Below are 23,412 nucleotides of genomic sequence, written 5' to 3'. Positions count from 1 at the left end.
TTTGCGGCTATCATTTGATATCTCTTCAATCTCATGAGTGGATTCTTCTAAAACTGTAGCAAATGTTTGAACAGGTTTAGTGATTTTAATGGGAGAATGAGGTACGGTTAATAAAGTTTGATCTGAAATGGTGGTGCTCAAAGAGGGAATATGAAGCTCATTGTTAGAAGTAAAGTGTTTCGTAGACTCAGAACACTTGGAGGACCCTTAGGCAAAGGCAAATCGGTAGTTGCACTCGCAAGAGATGCCAAATCGATCGGATCAGTCATTGCTCTACCACTTGACGTTTTTTCATAAAATTTACAAATATCATGTTGAATAGGAGTTTTAATAATTGGTGTTAAAATGATATTTTTCTTAGAAATACGAGTATGGCTTTTAGACTTATCCTGTATTTTAGAGATATTCTGTTTCATAGGAGTTTGTGGGAGACGATCACGATCCGATAGATTTGGCATTGTGCATGGAGGGATAACCATAGGATCTCTAGTAATCTCCGATGGCATACCTGTTTTCAAGGAGAACATGGAATGGTTCGCAAAAGATTATTAAGAATAAGTGCAGCTTTTCACTTTGAGAAATATACAAAACAACACACTAAATTATTTGAAAGCGTTAAAAGTTGAAATAGTTTCAAGCAAGCAAAGTCTCTTGGCTGAATATCTAAATTAACGGTTGCAGCAAGATTTGGCAATACCTGAAGCGGTGTGGGTAAATCACTACCATCCGCCTAACAGCCGCACAACAGCCAGTGGGCTTGACTCCACCGGGCTTAACGCCGCAAGGGTGCCTGCAGGCGAGTTAAATGCAGTTCCTGACACGTGATGTGTCACGTGGGCGCTAGCGGGCTCCGCCTCCTCCTGAAGGCGAGCTTGCGTGTAAACCCAGCAAGAGTCCCCAGTGACTCGCAGTGCTGGAAGATGAAAAATGAAGCCAGTGAGCAAGCGTTGGAAATTGGACACACTCCTAGAAGGCTGTCATGTGCCGCTCGGGCGCCTGCAGGCGAGTTAAATGCAGTTCCTGACACGTGATGTGTCACGTGGGCGCTAGCGGGCTCCGCCTCCTCCTGAAGGCGAGCTTGCGTGTAAACCCAGCAAGAGTCCCCAGTGACTCGCAGTGCTGGAAGATGAAAAATGAAGCCAGTGAGCAAGCGTTGGAAATTGGACACACTCCTAGAAGGCTGTCATGTGCCGCTCGGGCGCCTGCAGGCGAGTTAAATGCAGTTCCTGACACGTGATGTGTCACGTGGGCGCTAGCGGGCTCCGCCTCCTCCTGAAGGCGAGCTTGCGTGTAAACCCAGCAAGAGTCCCCAGTGACTCGCAGTGCTGGAAGATGAAAAATGAAGCCAGTGAGCAAGCGTTGGAAATTGGACACACTCCTAGAAGGCTGTCATGTGCCGCTCGGGCGCCTGCAGGCGAGTTAAATGCAGTTCCTGACACGTGATGTGTCACGTGGGCGCTAGCGGGCTCCGCCTCCTCCTGAAGGCGAGCTTGCGTGTAAACCCAGCAAGAGTCCCCAGTGACTCGCAGTGCTGGAAGATGAAAAATGAAGCCAGTGAGCAAGCGTTGGAAATTGGACACACTCCTAGAAGGCTGTCATGTGCCGCTCGGGCGCCTGCAGGCGAGTTAAATGCAGTTCCTGACACGTGATGTGTCACGTGGGCGCTAGCGGGCTCCGCCTCCTCCTGAAGGCGAGCGTGCGTGTAAACCCAGCAAGAGTCCCCAGTGACTCGCAGTGCTGGAAGATGAAAAATGAAGCAGGTGAGCAAGCGTTCGAAATTGGACACACTCCTAGAAGGCTATGTCATATTTATCCCACGGTTCTCTCATCTCGAGACACAATCGCTATCTCTTGACTAAAGGCAACAGGATCTTCATCCTCTCCCATGTTCCTAGTCATAATCGAACACATGTCTGATGTGTCGGGATACTTTAAGTGCCCTCCATATGTCTGTCCTGCACTTATTAAATGGCGCTCCATGTTGTGGTCTATGCAGTTACTTGCATACCCTACTAGTCTCCAAATGTCATCGGCTCTCTCCCATAGGGCTCTCTCCCAAAGGGCTGCCAGTAGCCCTTTTACCGTCATTCTCTCTAACTCATAAATCAATCTTCCCGCACCTGCAGTCAAACTAGGCAATTTACATTTTAAATTTTCCTTGTCCCTTTGTGGCCATGGCATATGTTGGGGTCGTGCTCCCCCTTTCTCTAATACCGGAATTGTGTAAATCCTGGTCCAACATCATAGCACCCTACACTTTGCGTCTTCCAGGTGGGGCTAGTTTCGCCTGTTCGTCTTCTTCCTGGCAGCGACCTTAGCCTGCTTACATAGGGCGGGGACATATCCCCTGCACTGCGCGTTCATGCTGGTGGTCTTTCAGAATATGGTGTTGGTTCTGGTGCTTTCTCTTTAGGGTCTTCTAAATCTGACCATTTTACCCTTCTCTCTATATTCGGGTCTATCAAAAAGCTGCATTCTCCTTTTCTACCCACTTTCTCATTCTCCACCCTCGTTTAGTGTGACCTCATTATACCCCAACTGGTATGACAGTCATCTCTTTCCTCATCAAGATCTAGTCTGATTAAAGCCAGCGTTCTATGCTCTTCCATGAACTTATTATCTGCTCTGTTTCCTGTTTGCTTCAGCCGAGATCCTTCGATGCTCCCCATAGCATCATAGCCATTCTTCCCTCACATTTGGCTATATAGATGCCCAATCCTTTTCGCTATTCCTTCTGCCTTATGCTCGTCAGCCCATGTTGGTCTACTCGGTATCCCTTATAGCTCCCTGCAGGGCTGTTGTGATCCTCTCTTCTTCCCATAGCTCTCGTGCTTCATTAGATATTCTAATTCGATTAACAATATGATCTATTTCATCATCATTGTCCCCTACTCACTTCTCACTTCTTCTTCCATTCTCCTCATATCCCTGTTCTCTTCTTCCTCTTGCCTTTTTTGCAACCTAAGTTCTTTCAATCTTTGGGCTTCTATTTCTTCACTTTTCTTCTCTTCTATTCTTTCCCTTTTTTCTGTTCTTCATACTTTCTCCGTTCTACTTTCTCTTCCTTGTATGCCCTTTTCTATTTTCCTTGTCTTTCTTCTATTGAATATCGTTATTGCCCTTCCCATCTAACTTCAATAGTACCTGTGTTCTCGCATTTTGGATTCTTGTCATTCCACTTGCTTTGTCTTTCTCTCTTTTGTGTCTTCTGGTTTCTTCTTCTTTTCCTATCTGCCTATCCTTTCTCTCATATGTTAGTGTGTAGACATATATTTATGTTCCATATTACTTTCTTTCATGTGGTCTTCGCTATTATAAGCAGGCGGATTAGCATACCCTGCTGTTTTTAATTCCTGTAGAGATAAACCCCTGTTTGTCTTCTATCGTGTTGCCATTCTTAAGAGGAGAAAGAAGAGCTAGGGGCATTGCGCCCTCTTTATGGTGATTAAGCATCCACTCCTTCTCTGGTGGGTCTTCTACCTCACTCTGGGACATCTATCACAGTTCTAGAACAGCTAACATTTTCTGTACTTCTTCCCTGTGTCTGTAGCATGCTAGTATGTCATCATGTGTCGCAGCACTGCCTTTGATAATGAACCTTCTTGGTAATGTTCTGCATAGATGTAAAAGGGGTAGTGTCCCCCATAATGACGAGATGCTTTTAACTGTCAATATTTACATGATTTTTTTGTTTATTTAGTTAATCACACTTCAACAATTACTTTGGCCAGCACCATCAATCGCTGCCCATCTCCAACAAACCAATTTCTAAACCTATACAGCAATATCCATTTTTGTCCCTTAGTTTATAGTTTTTGTCAAGTCGTATTATCTTGTTTTTATTTTGATAATTTTAAGAATCTCTTTATTTTTTTCCAAATATTATCCCTCCTAGGTCTGATTGTCCTCAAAGATCCATTCCATATATCAAAGGCTTTCGTCTCCTCGTCATAAAAAACCTAAACACTTCCATTCCCGGTCACGAAGGGGATCACAGCATTCCTCGACTTCGAGGCATGGCAAAAAAAGGCTTCATAGATCGCCATCCACTTCCTCATCTAGTTCAGCCGAAAGGGTTGTTTGTCACTTGAAACATAGTACCCCGGCTCAATTGGAGGAATTCAGAATGAGTATGATGATGTTCGAGAACGCGGCCTTGCCCCCCATTGAAGATACCTAGAGGCGATACCTCAGACAAAACACCTGGGAAGCACAGAAGCCGTGAGTTCTCGACCTCAGCCGTGGAAACTCTTCGAGAGCGATCTATTCCCTCGAGTCGAGAGAAAGCCTCTGTGAGGCACAAAAAATCATCGGCATCGATAGAAACCCATACGGCTAAGCGAAGAGTGCGTTGTGGACACCCTCAGCGCTGAAGTCGAAGGAGAATCCATCGACGCCTTAAGTGTCGACCTTCTCGACACCGTACATGACAATTCCATCTACATTTTCGTCTAAGATATCGACGTTTTGACATCCATAACCCCCCCTTGAGTGTCTTAGTGGTAATCATAGCCGCCTGTTTTTCACAGCCACCTGGTCTCTCCTCACCCCTCCCCTCCGCTCCCCTCCTCTTGTTGAAGTCTGGCACTGCCTCAATTGCCATCGGGCATAGTAATCGTAGCTACCTGTCTTTCGCAGCCACCTTGCCCTCTCAACCTCCCCCTCTCCCCCACCCATTTTTATGTCCATTAGTACTTACACTCATCATTTGTCCCGTGACCTTTGATAGTAGCTTGTCTGTCTCCCCCCTTCGGTCCTGTCTTCTCCTCCTGCTTCCCCCCAGCACTATTCTGAATCGTCGCCCGACCTAGTATGATAGTCGCTTGTTTTGTTCCTTTGAAGGTTCCTGATTCACTCCTTATGCAGGAGATTTTAACCCTGCTGGAGAAAGGTGCTATAGAACCAGTACCTGTAGCAGCGAGGAACAAGGGTTGGTACTCCCCATTTTTTCTAATTCCGAAAAAGGACAGAGGACTGAGACCCATCTTGGACTTAAGAGACTTGAACAAGTTACTCACGAAGGACTCGTTCAAGATGGTAAAACTTTCTCAGATCCTTCAGGCCCTACAGCTTCAGGATTGGTTGGTATTGTTAGACCTTCAGGATGTTTACTTTCAGTTGCCGATCCCATCGCAAGCACAAAGTAAGTGAGGTTCGCCGTTTGCAACTCTCACTATCAGTTTCAGGTTCTGCCATTTGGGCTAACCTCCGCCCAAGGGTTTTCACCAAGCCAATGGGGGTTGTGGCAGCGAGTCTCAGGAGAGGGGGGATTCCTGTTTACCCCTATCTATACGATTGGCTGATCAGGGCCAGTGCCCCGGAACAAGCCCTAGATCATCTCAGCTATACTTGTCACTCCCTGCACAGGCTGGGCTTCTCCCTCGACTTCAAGAAGTCCCACATGATACCATCACAAAGACTCAAGTTTATTGGAGCAGTCCAGGATGCATCCATGGGGAAAAGCCTCGCCACCACAGGTGAGGGCTCAAGACGGTCTTCAGATGGCGACAAAATTCCAAAATGCCCAAAATCTTCCGGCCTTCGATTTTCTGAGGTTGTTCAGCCTGATGGCATTCTGCGTTTTTCTGGTGCCAAAATGAGATCTCTCCAGTGGGCTATCGGGACCCAGTGGTCCCAGTTCTAAGTAAGGATGTCAGATCTCCTACAAATCCCAAACAGAGTCTTGCTGGACCTTCAGTGGTGTGCCTGTCGGGAGAACATTTTGAAAGGAGAACCTCTTTGACAACCATGGCTAGAGATAACAGTAATGACGGACGCCTCACTCACGGGGTGGGGAGCCCATACCAATGATTTGACCATCAGCGGTTGTTGGTGTTCATCGGAGACTTAACTACATATCAATCTTTTAGAGCCAAGGACAATCAGACTAGTGCTGAAGGCCTTCATGCCATCGGTACGGGGAAAGAATTTCCTGATAATGACGGACAACACAGTGGCCATGTACTGCCTCAACAAAAGAGGAGGTTTAGGGTCACTTCCACTGTACAGAGAGGCAATGCAGCTCTGGTTTTGGGCAATACAAGAAGGAATGTCTCCATCAGCAGTTCACCTAGCCGTAGAAAAGAACACCACGGCGAATGCTCTGAGCAGGCAGAGCAGTCTCCCACGAGTGGGAACTAGCTCAGGAAGTCCTTCAGAAGATCTTCACCCTTTGGGGAACCCCTCAAGTGGATCTGTTATCGACCGGTGCCAACCGGAAGTGCAAACTGTTTTGCTGAAGGGAATTTCACCCAAGAGGAGCTCTAGGAGACACGTTTGTGGTGGACTGGGAATTTCTGCTCCTGTACACATTTCCTCCAGTCCCCGTCATTCCTCGCGTAATCAGGAGGTTCAAGAAATCCATTATCCTAATTGCCCTGGATTAGGCCAGAAGAACATGGGACCCGGACCTTCTGGACATGGCCATCTGCCCTCCGATTCATCTTCCACAAAGAGAGGATCTTCTCTCGCGAGAGGAGGTTCGGGTTCTCCATCCGGATATCGGGACTCTCAGCCTTCACGCATGCTTTCTGAGAGGCTGAGTTACAGAGATTGGGACCTCCTGGACGACGTAATGGAGGCCAGCAACCAAATCTTTATACCGCTGCCGTTGGAATAAGTTCTGCAGCTGGTGTAGAGATAAGAATGTTGACCCTTTCACGTGCAATACCCTGATGGTGTTCTCTTTTCTTTTGCACTTGGCAAATCTGGGGCTCCAGATTGGTACCATCAAAGGGTATCTAGCAGCGCTTTCCATCTTCAAGCGCACTGCAGAGGAAGTCTCCTAATTTAAGATTCCTCTGGTAATTCAATTCTTAAAGGGATTAACTAATCTTTATCCCCCAACTCCTTTTCAAGTCCCATTGTGGGATCTTAATTTGGTCTTAAACTTTCTATTGGGTGCTCCCTTTGAGCCTCTTCATTCTTGCCCGTAAAGACTGCTTACCTTGAAAACATTTTTCTTAGTGGCTATAACATCTGCCCAAAGGGTGAGTGAGCTACATACTTTATCCTGCAAGCCTCCTCATACTGGTTTTCATAAAGACAGAGTGGTATTCAAGGTGAAGCCTAACTTAATCCCTAAGGTTGTTTCTAAAGTTCACATCACCCAGAAAATAACTTTACCATCTTTCTATCCTCCTCCTATCCGGGGAAAGAGGAAGAAAGGCTTCACAGACTAGACCCTAGGCGTGCTTGGAGTTTTAACATTACCAGATTGGCAAAACTGAGACAGAATGATCAGTTGTCTGTGGGCTGTACATGTCATAAGTTGGGTCTAGAAAACAACAGGGAAAGCTTATACAGCTAAGGTGCATGGTACACCGTGTTCATCCTTTAACCGTTAACAAGGTAACGTCTGGTAACACAACAAAAAACGGTTTCGTGGGAAGGTAGGTATTCAAGGTGCATCAGAGGATTGCAAAGCAAATGAATCAATTAGAGTGCTCGCACTCAACACACATGAAAAGGGGGGAGGACCACCCGACTCGGCGTACCTGACCCTAAGGAAGAACACCCTGAACCTGGCGGGGGTGCCTGTCCCTGGGTGGCGTGTGGTGTATCGCCTACTAAAAAGATATAGAGGAGAGTACTATCCCTCAACCTTCTATACTAATGGCAGTGTCTGGAAACAGACACGGGTCGTCCAACAAAAAACGTTTAAAACAGTGGTAGACTCCAGAGGGTTAAGCAGCATACAACAAGGCAATGAATTAGGTCTTGAGGCTGCTTGATCTTGAACGTGGATCCAACCTGTGAATCAGGTCAACTGCTTACGTTCCGTCCAGAGTGTGCAACTTTAATGGTACCCGTAGGTCACTATGGTTTGGGTATGTAAGAGTACTGGTGGAGTGACCACTGGTGGGTAAATAAAATGACCAGCCGGGGGGCTGGAGGGCTAGAAAAGGCTCTTATAAGAATGTGTAGCTCACTCATTAATAATGAGTGTGCTACAGTAGGTAGTTTTTAGAGGATTGCGTCTCTTTGATAAGTGTATAAGAGATCAAACGTGGGTCATGAGAGCCCTCATGACCGAAAGGGGTCGACCGGTTTCAATGGCGTAGGAGATTCAGGCCATCTTCTTCAGGACCGTGATTTAGAATACAAACGAGTTTGCCAAGTGTTCAGTGAAGTGCTGAACAGGAAGGAAGATGCTGGTGTCTCCTGGAGGGAGACAAAAATAGGGGGGGGAAAAAAGGAGAGAGATGGAGAACAGTCAATGAGGGGGGAAGGGAATCCCTCGGATCCCTGCCATGTACGCCCTCCCCAAGATCCACAAAGGGCTCACACCACCACCAGGGCGTCCCATTGTCTCTGGCATTAGCTCTGTTTTGGAACCCCTTTCACAATATGTGGATTTCTTCATCAAAGACCAGATTCCAAAAATGACTAGTTATGTGAAAGACTCGACATATATGCTGACCCTTCTAGACACCATTGCATACGATCCAGAAACAGAATGGCTAGTCACTATCGACATAGAATCCCTTTACACCCGGATACCGCAGCAAGAGACACTGCAGATGCTTAGTGATATGTTACACTCAGGTATGGATCTACATGGAGTCCCGCCTAGCTTCATCTTATCTCTGGCAGAGATAGCACTGACTAAGAATTATTTTCTTTTTGAAGATACGTTTTATCAACAGATCTCGGGTACCGCGATGGGGGCAACCTTTGCCCCCAGCCTCGCCAATCTATATGTTGACTTATTCGAACGCCAACACATCCATCCCGCAACCAATCCATATCTCGCCCATTTAACTGTATGGCGGCGATATATAGACGATATTTTCGTGATATTCAGAGGCTTAGAACAGGAGATAGAGGCTTTCCATATTTGGCTCAACTCCCTCAACCCCCATCTCAAGTTCACTATGGAGAGACATAGATCCAACACACACTTTCTCGAGCTGGCCATCTCAGCAACAAGCGGGCGCCTCTCCTCGAGCATCTACAGAAAAACCACAGACAGAAACGCCTTGCTTTGCTACTCCAGCTACCACCCTAAGGCCCTCTGGGACAATCTCCCCTTTGGACAGTTCTTACGCTACCGGAGGCTGTGCTCCCAGACTACGGATTATACCAGACAATCCAAACAACTCCAGATGCAACTCATTGAGCGAGGTTATCCCAAGAGGATTATCAAGGATACCTGTAAACGAGCTAGGAACATTCCACGTTCCATCACCTTACAACAACATACCAAACCAAGTGAGTCGAACACCTTCACAGCGGTGTTCAGTTTTTCACCCCTTCTCAGCAAAATCAAACGGGAAGTTAAAAGACTTTGGCCAATTCTCAACACAGGGGCCTCCACCATCTCTGTTCCACGCTTTGCCCTCAAGAGACGTCGCAACATTAGAGATAAGGTTGTAAAAACCCTCACACCAAATATTCCTAGGGATGAGCCCACGCAGGGGACCCTTTGGAACACTCCACCCCTCAAGGGTCATGCACCCTGTGGCAATTGCTCCATGTGCGCCCAGACCTCTAGAACTACACAGATAGAGATCGGTTGGAAAACACCATGGATACAGAACACATTTACCAATTGCAATACCAAGGGCGTTATCTACATGATAACTTGCCCCTGCACCCTGAGATACATTGGCATGACAAATAGGCCAGTTCGGACCCGCATGACCGAACATAAATCATGCATAAGAACGCACAAACTTACCGCACCCTTGGTGTCCCATTTCTTGGATAAAGGACACACAGCTGACCAGTTCAAGTGGACTATCATAGAGAAAGTCACACCGCCCCGCAGAGGCGGCAATTACCACAACATACTGTTCAAAAAAGAACAGGTGTGGATTTATAGACTCAACACCTACTTGGAAGGTTTGAATGAACAAATCCAGTGGCATGAACTAGCAGTGTTGCCCTAAAGATAACATACCAGACGTGCTTGCAAGTACGTGCCTTTCAGGTTCTTTACGCAACGATGCGCCTTGTCCCTCCTGGACTTTCCACCTTTCCAAGAGTTGTCCATGTCCCCCACTACTTGTCCATCTTTTTCATAAACAGGCATAACGCTCCCTCGATGCCTATTCTTCATCATGGTTCATTGGGACCTCCCCTCCCCTTTGTACCCAACTAACCATTTTCCATCGCCCTTTCATTCTTTCTCTGCTCTGCCACTTGTCAGATTTTTGTATAATTTCTATTTATTTCTAGTATATATACCTTTATATATACATATCTTCATTTCTATTATTTATTAATATTTATTATTTTTTACTTTTAGTTCCAATTTATCACCCCCCCCCTCCTTGCACTCCTTCCCTCCAGACCCCGTCTCTTTCACTAGGGATAAGGCTCAGAGCGGTGCCTAACCCTTCCTGAGCTCGAGCGCGCTCAGCCCTTGTTTCTAGAGGCGCTCAAGCTTTTTCATCGCCTCCCGATGCTCAAAGCTCACAGGGAGCCAGCAACGACACGCATTCACCAGCGCGAGTGCGTTGTTCGTTGTTTTTACAGGCCTTGGACCTATAGGGATAAGGCCCAGTGCGGTGCCTGACCCTTCCCGAGCTCGAGCGCGCTCAGCCTTTGTTTCTAGAGGCGCTCGAGCTTTTTCATCGCCCTCCGACGCTCGAGGCTCACAGGGAGCCAGCGACGGCACGCAGTCGCCAGCGCGAGCGCGTTGCTCGTTGTTTTTAAAGGCATTGGGCCTTTTTTCAAGCAAATATCAGTCTCGAGCAGTACAAGCGCGACACAGCTCCTAGACAACACGGAGGAGAGCAGCTGCCCCCTTCACAGGTACAGACCACACTCAGGCACCATGGCCTTTTCATTATGTTACCTCTGCCATATGTCTAGCACAGACTACTATACCTGATATGGTTTGTTTACTTCTCACAGGTACTTTTTACCTGCTGTGCAGCTCGGTGATCTGAGTAACCCTGATTCACCGTTCTTATTCCAGCAAGCATGCTGGTTTTGAGGTATGTTCAGCCTGCCTCCCCACTACTCAGGCACCCCTCTTACACGTAGTTGGGAGCTGGTTGTCCCCACTTCCCCTTAATTGCTCACGAGTTAGGGGCTCACCATCTCCACCCTGTAGTGCACATTTTCTATCCAATTTAGTGCACACCAGCGCCCCTCTCTCACTCCCTGGTATCAGCCCACCAGTCACCTATAGAGACCCTGTCTGGCATCCCCCACCCCTCCCCCCTCCTTTTGGCGAGGAGTCCCACCACTGAAATCTTTGACTAATTAATGACCTTGCTCTCACATGCTCCATTCAAGGCATGTCTAAAGCACCACCCCCAAGCGTCTTGCACCAATTTCCTGGTGCCCCCAAACACCCCCCACACCCCAACCCCCCCCTTTCCCTTCCCCCCTCATTGACTGTTCTCCATCTCTCTCCTTTCCCCCCCCCCCTATTTTTGTCTCCCTCCAGTAGACGCCAGCATCTTCCTTCCTGTTCAGCACTTCACTGAACACTTGGCAAACTCGTTTGTATTCTAAATCACGGTCCTGAAGAAGATGGCCTGAATCTCCTACGCCATTGAAACCGGTCAACCCCTTTCGGTCATGAGGGCTCTCATGACCCACGTTTGATCTCTTATACACTTATCAAAGAGACGCAATCCTCTAAAAACTACCTACTGTAGCACACTCATTATTACTGAGTGAGCTACACATTCTTATAAGAGCCTTTTCTAGCCCTCCAGCCCCCCGGCTGGTCATTTTATTTACCCACCAGTACTACCACCAGTACTCTTACATACCCAAACCATAGTGACCTACGGGTACCATTAAAGTTGCACACTCTGGATGGAACGTAAGCAGTTGACCTGATTCACAGGTTGGATCCACGTTCAAGATCAAGCAGCCTCAAGACCTAATTCATTGCCTTGTTGTATGCTGCTTAACCCTCTGGAGTCTACCACTGTTTTAAACGTTTTTTGTTGGACGACCCGTGTCTGTTTCCAGACACTGCCATTAGTATAGAAGGTTGAGGGATAGTACTCTCCTCTATATCTTTTTAGTAGGCGATACACCACACGCCACCCAGGGACAGGCACCCCCGCCAGGTTCAGGGTGTTCTTCCTTAGGGTCAGGTACGCCGAGTCGGGTGGTCCTCCCCCCTTTTCATGTGTGTTGAGTGCGAGCACTCTAATTGATTCATTTGCTTTGCAATCCTCTGATGCACCTTGAATACCTACCTTCCCACAAAACCGTTTTTTGTTGTGTTACCATGAGTTGGGCCTAACCATCACCAAACAAACCATCTCTAGATGGATTATCTTAACTGTTACAGAATGTTAGAGACTGGCAGGTAACGACCCCCCAGAACATCTAAGGGCTCATTCCACCAGGGGTGTCGCAACTTCGTCTGCTTTGAAGAGCGGAGTTCCCATAAAGGATATTTGTGCAGCTGCCACATGGTCATCTGTACACATCTTTGCAAAATACTACAGTCTGCATTCCTCCTCTAGCCAAGATTCTGCTTTTGGAAAAGCAGTTCTACACTCTGTGCATACTTGATAACTTGAATTTTACTCCCTCCCCCAAATTATGTAACTGCTTTGGGAGTGTATCAAAGATGAGGAATATGTGGGAGGACACAAGCCATTCGAAGAACAAGGTACTTATCCATGGTAACGTTCTTTCGACTGGATGTTCCTCCCACGTATTCCTTATCGCCCCTCCCATCCTACCCTGCAGTAAAATTTCTCTTGTGGTTACAGTCTGCGCTCTCTGAAGGTGAGTAACTGTCTACTCAAGACAGCGCGTCGCTCTTCAAAAAGGAACGGGCGCTGCGTGCGCTTCTTATACCTGTGGTGACGTCGAGACGGAGGCTTCTGAGGGACTCTGATCGAGCACAGCGCCCTCTACTGAAATTTCTTTTTCGAGGCAGCAAGCTGGATATTAGGAAATATCAAAGATAAGGAATACGTGGGAGGAACATATAGTCAAAAGAGCGTTACCATGGGTAAGTAACTTGTTCTTCTCTCTCGGTTAAGTATGCCCCGTTCCTCTGTCTGCTTACATCAAAGAATCTGTTAATTACAACTCTGGGATGAGTCCTATAAGAGCCTTTAAACCCCTCAACCGCTCCCTGCCCCTTGGGGGGAGTTTGTCTCTTCCTGTAAGGTGACCACCCTTTTCCAACTTGACCAAAGACTGTTGTTGTGACCAAACCCTGAGTGGTTTGTTTTTGAGTTCAGCTCAGTCCCAGACAATACTTACTTAGGAGGCACTGCCTAGGAGTGTCGCTAGAAACAAAGCTGATAATAAAATGATTTCAAGCAGTTTCATCGAATTATAATTTTGGAGTCCAAGAAATCACCATGTGATAACCATATGTGGCTTATACTTTAAAATATATCTTCAACATTCGTTCTGTCAAAAGACACAATGCTAGTGTAGTTTGAAAAGTCCGACAATTATTTTTCCCTACTTTTTCTGTAGCGGCTTTTATTTTACTGACACTAACAGCGTTTCTTTGCACAGAGATTTAAACATGTCTGGAATGAAAAGGGCGATTGAAGATAAAGATCCAGACTATGACGACATCACCATTACACATCCCAGCAAACGGCACAAACCCAGTGAACGTACATGTAATGTATATACCAGTTTTTTTACTTTATTGCTTCGAGGTTGGGCAACATGAAGGCATGCAATTCTATTGATATGTAGGCGGGGTGTGATAAGGTTTTGGCTAAGCACTTAATTGAGAGAACTCAATAATATTTTTACTTTTGGCTATCTGATGATTTGCTAAGCGCCTCCTATAAGCCGAAACTCTAGGCATGGTAAGTGGAAATAGGAGTGTTGGAATTTTAGGAGAGGCTCGACTCGTGTGGTTGATGTATGGCTTTTTACCCACTCCTATACTGCCCATGCTATTCCTATTGCCATTACCTGCCTCTTCTTGCCAAAAACGCACACTGATGGGCACTTTCAGGTAAGTCTGCTCTTATGTGGATGCCAATGTTATTTCTAAGCAGTTGTCTGAAAGGTAATGTCTTAATTGCAGCTGCAAACCAGCTTCTGGTTTAATAAAAATGTGTTAATCTGGTGTGGCTTCAGCCACTTCGTTTAACTGCAATATGTGTGTCCTGTACTGAATTATTGAGAAAAATCAGTATTGGCAATTGCAATAGTTCTACCTCATGTATAAGCATGTGCTAGGCACTGCTATAATGTGCCAAGGTATTAACACCTTTTGACAAACACTGTTTATGTCCCATAACCCTTATGGGATCCCCAGACACACTTCAATCAGAGTCACCCCCTTCAAATCACTTTGTCACTTCAAATGTAATGATTCATTTTAATCCTATGTTCCATATTTTCAACAAATCATTTTGTTCATTGAGTTCTATTATGCAATTCACAAACATAGGTTTATAACTTGTTCTAAATCAACTTTCTCCTATAACCAATAGTATAAATCAACTACTATATTGCAGTTTCATTTCTTCTGTAGAAGATTATCAGTGGAATTTTGTTATTGTTATCGAAAAAATGCAACTTCTCAACGCATTTTGGACAACCGTCCTTCAGGAGATAAGATAGTCATTTATAATGCACCTGTACACATGTTTCTAGGCGTAACAAGACAAGGGAGGGTACAGAGGGAGGACAAGACCCACGATCCTACTAGGCCTTGTGTCATTCAGATCATGCAACTGTGGAACGCAAAGTGCAGAGGGAGGGGAGTGGGGAAGTGTGGTCAGGGCAGCATTGCACTGTGTAAGGGCAGCACAGCTCTGGATAAGTGCAGGAGGCAGGGGACTGTGGGGGTTACAGTTACAGCCCCTAGTGCGTGACAGACTCTGAGGCAGTGCAGGGGGACTGGTCAAAGAGGAGCCTGGTACCCACTGAGATTCTGAGGGTAACCAAGAAGCCAGTCGGCACAGCAGATGGGTAGGTCAGCAGGGGAGGGAGGTAGAGAAAGCAGAGGGAAAAAAAGGAAGGTCTTGAGCTGCTTCTGGAACTGCATGTGGTCCGGCTCAAGTTTGAAAGGGGCAAGGAGGCCATTCCAGAGGGTGGCACCTGCAGAGGAAAGTGATCTACCCCTTACTCTCTGTCTGGAGAAGCTTCTGACCCTTGGAGTTGGAGGCAGCAGAGCGAAGTTTTCTTAGATCTTCTGTTCCGTCTTCCGGTAGTCTTTTATTTATTTTCATTATTTGCTTACATCAGTCAACACGGTATAACAGCATTTACTGGCATATCTATTTTACGTACTGTGAGTCTGTACATCGGTCTTACCATGTGCTTCCTAACTCCCCCCCCCCCCCCCGACCCGCAGCAAATAACCTATAACAAAAGCACTGCCCTCTCTCGCACCTGGACGACTGTATGGACCCTCTGCTGGTATGTAGGCCTTGTTTACATCACACAATAGTTGACCTAGTAGTTTCTCTCCTCGGAGGAAGAAGGCCAAGCACTCTAGGTCTAGGAGTGGTTCCAACCACTCTTTGTCTTTGAAGAGATCGAGGAGAAGGCACCGCTGGTCGCCTTCCTCATCATCTTCGTCGGACGGTTCCCCCGAGCGGGTGACCTGCCCGTCCAAAAAGTCTACACCAACAGAATGGGAAGCTTTCTGTGTGGAAATGGTGAAAATCTTGACAAACCAGGTCATGCTCCAACTGCACCTTCTTTGGAAGCCGGCAAGGAGAGGTCTTGGCCGAAAACTTGCGCGCCCTTGAGCCAGAGTAAACGGTGTGATCCACATCGAGAGCCCTCAAGGCCTCGGTCGGAAAAGAACTCTAAGGATCACTCGAGACGTGGAGACAGATCAAGGTCGTCCACGCCTTCGAAGCCCTCAACGCCATTGCCGTCTATGACGCCCATCGGGCCCTCGACCCCTGTTCGTCCTTCGATGCCGAAACTATCATCGCCAGCTGTGCCAATTTTGCCAGCTCAGCCCCCAGTGCCAAGAGACCCTCTGAGAAAGGCACTGGCTAAGGCAAAGTCGGTGTCTTCAACAATATCAAAGCCTCGGGGTTCTAAACCAGAGATGATATATACTCCTCTACCGAAAACAGATTTTTTTAAAAGTCCCTCACTTCCATTTTTGAGGAGGAAGATCATTCAGATTAGGAAGATGCTCCTTTTGGGCTCCAGTATGGGACTCCTAACGTGCCCGAATGCCTAATTTCAGAGGAGAGTAAAATGCAAGATCTCTGTGACACTCTGTACAATGCAAGTGGTATTGACACCTCTCCTGAACAGGAGTTAGGCAAGCCAGAACCAGGGGAGCAGGCTGACTCCTCATACAGACCGCTCATGTCTAAGGTTGTGGAGTAGTTTGGCTGGTCTAGACCTCCAGCACCTTATGATCAGGATGATCTAACCAACCTTCTGGATAGGGGTTCTCCTACTGATCCAATATTGCCTTTCCATGTGGCACTTCAGAAAAGAGTGGCCAGGAATTGGGAGACCCCGGAAAGTAATCCGCTGTTGACAAAACTCTTACAAGGAAATACCGCCCCTCCAGTAGCGACCCCGGCTACTTGTCAAAACACCCTATTCCTGAGAGTCTGGTGGTCCAGGCAGCTACGGCTACCTCGAAACAGGCAGCGTACCCTACCATCCCTCCTGATAGGGACGATAAGTGCATAGAGGGATGGGCGAGAAATGTATTTTCTGCATGGAGTATGGCATTCAAATCTGCCAACTCCACTTGTGCCCTTGCAAAAATTTCATACACTCTGAGGGAGTGAATTTCTATGGCGGCACAGCATATTCCCGAAGGGGATGAAAGGGACTGCTTCCTGGCTATTAAGGACGGGAAGGAAGCCATGTTTGAGTCCCTTCAGTCTGGGTTGGATTCTGCTGCTAGCATCAGCAGAACCATTGCTACCAGCACCGTGATGCACAGGTTTGCATGGTTGCTAAAGTTGGCTTTTGCACCTGATGTGCAGGCTAGACTTTTCCACGTACCATTTGATGGATCTCATCTTTTTGGCAGCAAGGCTGACGAGAGCCTTGAGAAGTTGCAGACCTCTAAGGTGGTAGCCAAGTCTTTAGGTGCTGCTGTTACGCACCCTCAGCCTTTTCATCCTTACAGCCTTGGAAGGGTAGATCTTTTTGATACTGCTCCTCAGTTGGAAGGGCGAGAGGAAGGGTGTTACGCTCACCTGATTCCCACGGGGGTGTCGATCTGGACTGGCCCGCTGTTGCTTCCACCAGAGTAACACGTAGAGCCGAGATGACAGACTGGACAGGAATTATGGGTACAGGTTCTAAAGCTCTTTCTGTTTCTCCCATTCCTATTCGGGACAGGGCGTCGGCTTTTTCATTTTTACAACCTGGTCGATAGGTTATTACAAAATCAAACTCGGCGAAGAACAATGCCCAACGGAGTTGGTGTGAAGATTGGGCCTTGGCTACCTTTAGGTATTGTAAGTTGCGGTGATCAGTGATGACGGTAATGGTATGCCTGGCGCCCAGCAGATAGTGCCGCCAAGCCTTGAAGGCCGACTTTATGGCCAACAGTTCCTTGTCGGTTATAGCATAGTTTAATTCGGGAGCCGAAAACTTTCTTGACCAAAACGCCACTGGGTGCAGCTGGTTAGTTTCGGGATCCTTTTGAGAGAGCACTGCTCCCATAGCTGAACTGGATGCATCTGTTTCCACTATGTAGGGAAGCTCTGGGCGCGGGTGTCGTAATACAGGAGCGGACGTGAATTTCTTTTTTAACTCTTGGAAGGCGTTCTCGGCTTCTTCTGTCCATGTAAAGCGTTTATTCTTTCGCAATAGTGTTGTAATGGGATGTACAATGTGTGAGAAGTCCGGGATAAACCTACGGTAGAAATTGGCAATGCCGAGCATGCTTTGCACTCCTTTCACTGAGCTTGGCGAAGGCCAATTAAGAATTGCGTCCACCTTCTGTGTATCCATCCGGATCCCTTTCGGGGTCAGAATAAATCCAAGAAACTCTACTTCCGTAGTGTGAAAGATGCACTTTTCCAGTTTAGCGTATAACTTATACTGGCGTAACTTTTATAGGACTGCTCGGACGTGCTTTACATGATCGGATTCTGATAAAGAGTATACTAAGATATCGTCGATGTAAACGACTACACAAACATCGATGAGCTCTCGGAAGACATCGTTAATGAAGAACTGGAAGGCTGCTGGTGCGTTACACAGTCCGAAAGGCATCACCTGGTACTCAAATAATCCGTACTTGGTGCGAAAAGCAGTCTTCCATTCGTCACCCTCTTTGACGCGTACCAGATGATATGCCCCCCGAAGGTCTAGTTTTGTGTATATACAAGCGTTCTTTACCTGGTCTAGTAGTTCAGGGATCAAAGGCAATGGGTACCGATTCTTGATAGTTATCTGATTCAGCGTGCGGTAGTCCATGCATGTTCTAAGGTCACCTTCCTCTCCTTTTGAAAGACATCCTGAAAGTCTTGGTATTCAGCAGGTAATTGTATGGCAGCTGGGATTATTGGGGCCAGTACTGAATTTAGAGTTCTCTTTGGGTAACAGGTGTTAGCACATTCTAGGAAGGTTAGTCTCTTCTCTCGCCAATCAATACAGGGATTGTGTTTTTCCAACCAAGGGATTCCCAGTATCAGTTGAAACTGTGGAGCCTTGATTAAATCAAACACCATAACCTCTCGGTGTCCATCCTGACCCAGCAAAGTCATCTCTGCAGTGGAGTGAGTTACGGGCCCAGAGGCAATTTCAGTTCCATCAACAGTGGTGACGACATCGGTAGTGGTCTTTCGGGTGAGAGGTAGATTCATCCTGGAAGCCAATCCGTACTCCAAATAGTTTCCTATTGCTCCACTATCTACGTACGCCTGTACCGCGTGCATTCGTGATGGCTGCTCTGGATCTATAAGGACCATGGGTATGGTGAAATGCGAGGTCAGAGTGTCCTTCTTTAAGCTCGGCAAGCTGACCTCTACGCTTGCCGAGCGTGAGTTTCCCGAGTCAGGTTTCAAGTGGTTTTCGTCTGCTGCTCCTATAGTTTTCTTGGGTGGTTTTACAGGGCAGTTCCGAAGGAAATGACCAGTAGCTCCGCAATGTAAACATAATTGCTGTTGCCGTCTTCTTTCCCTTTCCTTCTGGGTTAAGGGTCCTCTAACCCCCCCGATTTGAATGGGTTCTGAGGCATCTACCCCCTTCGAGGGTACGTAGGGTTTAACCAAGACCTTGTTTTCAAACTTGGTTCGATCAGCCTTTCTGGTTTGAAGTCTGTGATCTAACTGGACCACAAAATCTATATATTCAGCACAGTCTAAAGGCGGGTTCACGACTTGGGCTAAAACATCCTTGAGTTCTCCCCGAAGCCCTCGATGGAATAATGTAATTCGCTTGGCTTCAGGCCATTCGGTTTCCACAACTAATCTATTGAAAGTTGCAATGTAAGATAAAAGATCCTGATTACCTTGCCGTAAGGATAAAAGTTTGTTATCCAAAGCCTGTCCTTGGGAATGTCGAGCGAACAGTCTTTCCATGCTAGTTCGAAAACCTTGGAAATCTCGAAGAATCGGGTCATCCTGATTTACTAGCGGAATGGACCAGTCCGCTGCACTGCCGCTGAGATATGACAGTACAAAAGCTACCTTGGCTTGATCGTTTGGGAAAGCTCCAGGTCTACATAAAAAGTGTAAGCGACATTGATTAATGAATATAGCAAACCTTTTAGGGTCTCCGGCAAAGCGTTCAGGCGGAGCCAAGGGAACGGCTCCAGGAAGGTTTATCTGCACAGGGTTACTCGGTGGCACCGGAGCTGGGCTGGCCCCGAGTCCAGGTAGAGGTTTGTCCTGCCTGGTTTTGTAATGGCTGTCTGGCCAAATCATCAGTTCGTTCTTTTGACACTATCAATTCCCTCCTGAGGGCATTGGTTTCCTGGCAGGCGGAATGCACTTCGGCCCTTAGTTCCCCTAATAATTGGGCCAACTGATCGGTTTCCGAGGTCTCCATGACGCCCAGGTGGGTATTTGTGGGTAGGCTTCGCGTTCTGTTACGCTCACCTGATTCCCACAGGGGCGTCGATCTGGACTGGCCCGCTGTTGCTTCCACCGGAGTAACACGTAGAGCCGCAGACCCACTTGGCTTCGTTTGTTGGACTCGTACGAATATCTTTCTGCAATGGAGAAAGGGAATTAACCTCCCGTAATCTGAGCGTTAACCCGCCTTCCCACTCCCCTTGTCTGCCCACAGAACACTCCTGAAGTTCCCTCTTAATCTCACCTGAAGATTTGGAAAGTTGAGCTCTCCATCCTGCGTCGAGCGCAGGGGCGCGTAGACGACCAGTTACTTCACTGGCGTGGAGGAATTGGTGAGTTCCAGTATTGACTCTAAGTCCAATTGTTCGTAAGAGTTCAAAAGTCTGATCTTTACTCTGCCAGATTCCTTGCAGGTTGCGGATTTAAACCACCAGAAGAGTTCCAAGTGGCAATTGATAAGATCCTGGTAAGTCTATTGTGGTTCTCCCCTTTGGGGCCGGGGTACAGCGATGATGCAGAATTAACTGCGCCGACCTGAGATGAGGTGAGTACCCCCCCGTGGTAATCAGGTAAGTCTTTGGGGGTGATTTGTATTGTCCTTGTTTTTTCCCCTTAGCGGCCGGGGTGCGGCGGTGATGCGGAATTGACTATGCCGACCCGAGATGAGGTGAGTACCCCCCTATGGTAAATCAGGTAAGTCTTTGGGGGTGGTTTGTATTGCCCTTGCTCACCTATCTGTTCTTATCTCCCCCAGGTGTTGAAGAATGGCCTGGAGATGCTGGATTCGCGATGGAGTAAAGGAATACAGCCTCGGTTGGTGAGTTCAGCGCGGCTTTGCGAGGTGCGTGGCAATGCACCTGAGAAGGCTTCTCTCTTCCAGATCAACGATGTGCTGGATCAAGGATTCAGGTAAGGGTTTTGTTCTGACCTCTACTCCTTTTCTTGTTTCAGGTGTTCCAGGGCTGAATCGGGCGTGGCTGAAGACTGGAACTGCTGAAGACACGGTGAGCATTACGCTGCAGCAAGCAGAATAACGCGAAGCACGTGTGGCTGTCCGGGTGTGGCTTAAATAGCCTTGGAAGAAGTCCCAGGGAAGTATTCTTCCACAGCCCCACCCGAGAGGAAAGGAGTCCCTGAGGTAAAGTAGTCCCTTTAAGCCTCATTTGGCTTGTGGCACAGTGCAGCATGGTCTGCATCAGGTAGGTATGCAGCATGGTCTGCAACAGGTAAGATTTCTGTAATGAGCCTGGCGCCCATGGCGCCAGGACTGACTTTATTCTTATGAGCCTGGCGCCATGGGCGCCAGGACTGTAGCCAAAGAGCCCCTAATCAGGGTTTTTGGGCATGCTTCAAGTGGCATGATGCCTGCTTCCGGGGTTGCTGGGCCTGGTCTGGCTTTCCGGGGGCAGGCACCGTGACAAAGGGCCAGCCAAAGAGGCCAACTAAAATATCCTCATGGTGGACGAGGTAGAGGTGCCAAACCAGCTCAAGCAACAGCCTCTTTACCATCGGCCTCTGCAACAACTGCTTCAAAACTACTCTGAACACTTGAGTCACAGCTCATCAGTGGGTGGGGCAGACTATCTCAGCATCTAGAAGAATGGCGAGACATTACTTCAGATGCTTGGGCTCTGGAGAATATAGCCCACGGTTACTGCTTTCCTTTTATAAAGAAGCCTCAGACCAATCCACTGGGGAAACACTCTGAGGATTCCGGATCCGCTCCTTGTGCAGAAAACGTTGACTCTGCTAGAGAAAGGCGCTACAGAACCAGTGCCTGTAGCAGAGAGGAACAAGGGGTGTATTAGCCATATTTTTTGATTCCCAAAAAGGACGGAGCACTGAGACCCATCTTCAACTTGACATACTTTAACAAGTTCCTCAGGATAGACAAATTCAAGATGGTCACTCTTTTCAGATCCTTCAGGCCCTCAAACACAAGGATTGGTTGGTGTCATTGGACCTTCAGGATGCTTATTTTCATGTGCCAATCCATCTCAAGCACAGGTCATGCCTGAGGTTCGCAGTTGGCGGCTCGCACTTCCAATTTTGAGTCCTGCTGTTCAGGTTTACCTCTGCCCCGAGGGTATTCACCGAACTGATGGCGGTGGTGGCAATGCATCTCAGGAGAAGGGGGATTCATATCTACCCCACCTGGACGATTGGCTGATGGGGGCACGTTCTCCCAGACACGCCTTGGATCATCTCAACGTTACCTGCCACTCTCTTCACAGACTGGGTTTCTCCCTCAATTTCAGAAAGTCCCATATGACACCTTCTCAACAGCTCAGTACATCGGGGCTGTATTGGACCCATCCTTGGGGAAAGAGCTCGCCACACAAGGTGAGGGCTCAAGAACTTCTTCAGATGGTAATAAAATTCCAGAGTGCCCGAAGTCTTGCGGCCTTAGAATTCCTGATTTTTCTGGTGCCAGAGGCATGACTGAGAATGAGATCTCTTCAGTGGGCTCTGAGAACACAATGGTCCCAGTTCTCAGAAAAGATGTTGGACCGACTTCAGGTTTGGACAAGATTCTCACAGGATCTTCTGTGGTGGGCCTGCTAGATAAACATTCTGAAGGGAGAACACTTTTGGTAACCATGGCCGGAGATAACTGTAGTGACGGACGTTTCACTCACCGGGTGGGGAGCTCACGCCAACGATCTGACAATCAGCGGTCGTTGGTCTCCATCGGAGTCCAAACTACACATCAATCGTTTGGAGTTCAGAGCAATCAAACTAGCACTGAAGGCTTTTCTGCCATCTGTACGGGGAAAGAATGTCCTGATAATGACGGACGACACAGTGGCCATGCACTACCTCAACAAGAGAGGAGGCGTAGGGTCACTACCACTTTGCAGAGAAGCAATGCAGCTCTGGCACTGGTCAATTCAAGAAGGAATCTCCCTATCGGCAGTTCACCTAGCCGGGGAGCAGAACGCGGTGGCGGATGCTCTAAGCAGGCAGAGCACAGTCTCCCACGAGTGGGAACTAGCTCAGGAAGTCCTTCAAGAGATCTTCACCCTCTGGGAACCTCTCAAGTGGATCTTTTTGCGACCGGTGTCAACCGGAAGTGTGAGCTGTACTGCTCAAGGGAATGTCTTCCAAGAGGAGCTCTAAGAGACGCGTTTGTGGTAGATTGGGAATTCCCACTACCGTACAAGTTTCCTCCAGTCCCCGTCATTCCTCAGGTAATCAGGAGGTTGAGACGATTCGGGAGCCACATGATCCTCATTGCCCCGGATTCGGCCAGGAGAACGTGGTAACCGGACCTTCTGGACATGTCCATCTGTCCTCTGATGCGTCTTTCACAAAGAGAGGATCTTCTCTTGTGAGAGGATGGTTAGGGTTCTCTATCCAGAGGACAAAACTCTCAACCTTCACGCTTGGTTTCTGAAAGGTTGAGATGCAAGGATTGGGCCCTCCCAGAAGATGTAATGGAGGTGTTGCTTTCGGCCAGAAGGCCAGAGACAAA

The 23,412-nt window shown here is 47.7% G+C and overlaps 1 protein-coding gene across 4 annotated transcripts in view; it reads left to right on the top strand.

Moving 5' to 3' along the window:
• The window catches only part of YEATS2 (YEATS domain containing 2), a 1,971,885-nt gene that overhangs the window by 154,079 nt on the left and 1,794,394 nt on the right, over positions 1–23,412 (top strand). For 3 of the 4 annotated variants that reach the window (XM_069617830.1, XM_069617832.1, XM_069617831.1), the window contains one exon: positions 13,465–13,574. In XM_069617830.1, the coding sequence (XP_069473931.1) occupies positions 13,465–13,574 (110 nt within the window). Of the gene's footprint in view, positions 1–13,462; positions 13,580–23,412 lie in introns of those variants that run through there. The other variant, XM_069617833.1, reaches the window with a different exon arrangement.

The sequence above is a fragment of the Ambystoma mexicanum genome, chromosome 10 (genome assembly GCF_040938575.1).
Source record: "Ambystoma mexicanum isolate Mex_15411 chromosome 10, UKY_AmexF1_1, whole genome shotgun sequence".
NCBI lineage: Eukaryota > Metazoa > Chordata > Amphibia > Caudata > Ambystomatidae > Ambystoma > Ambystoma mexicanum.
The sequence above is the reverse complement of the archived record's forward strand: the minus strand, read 5'-3'. Positions and strand labels throughout refer to the sequence as shown.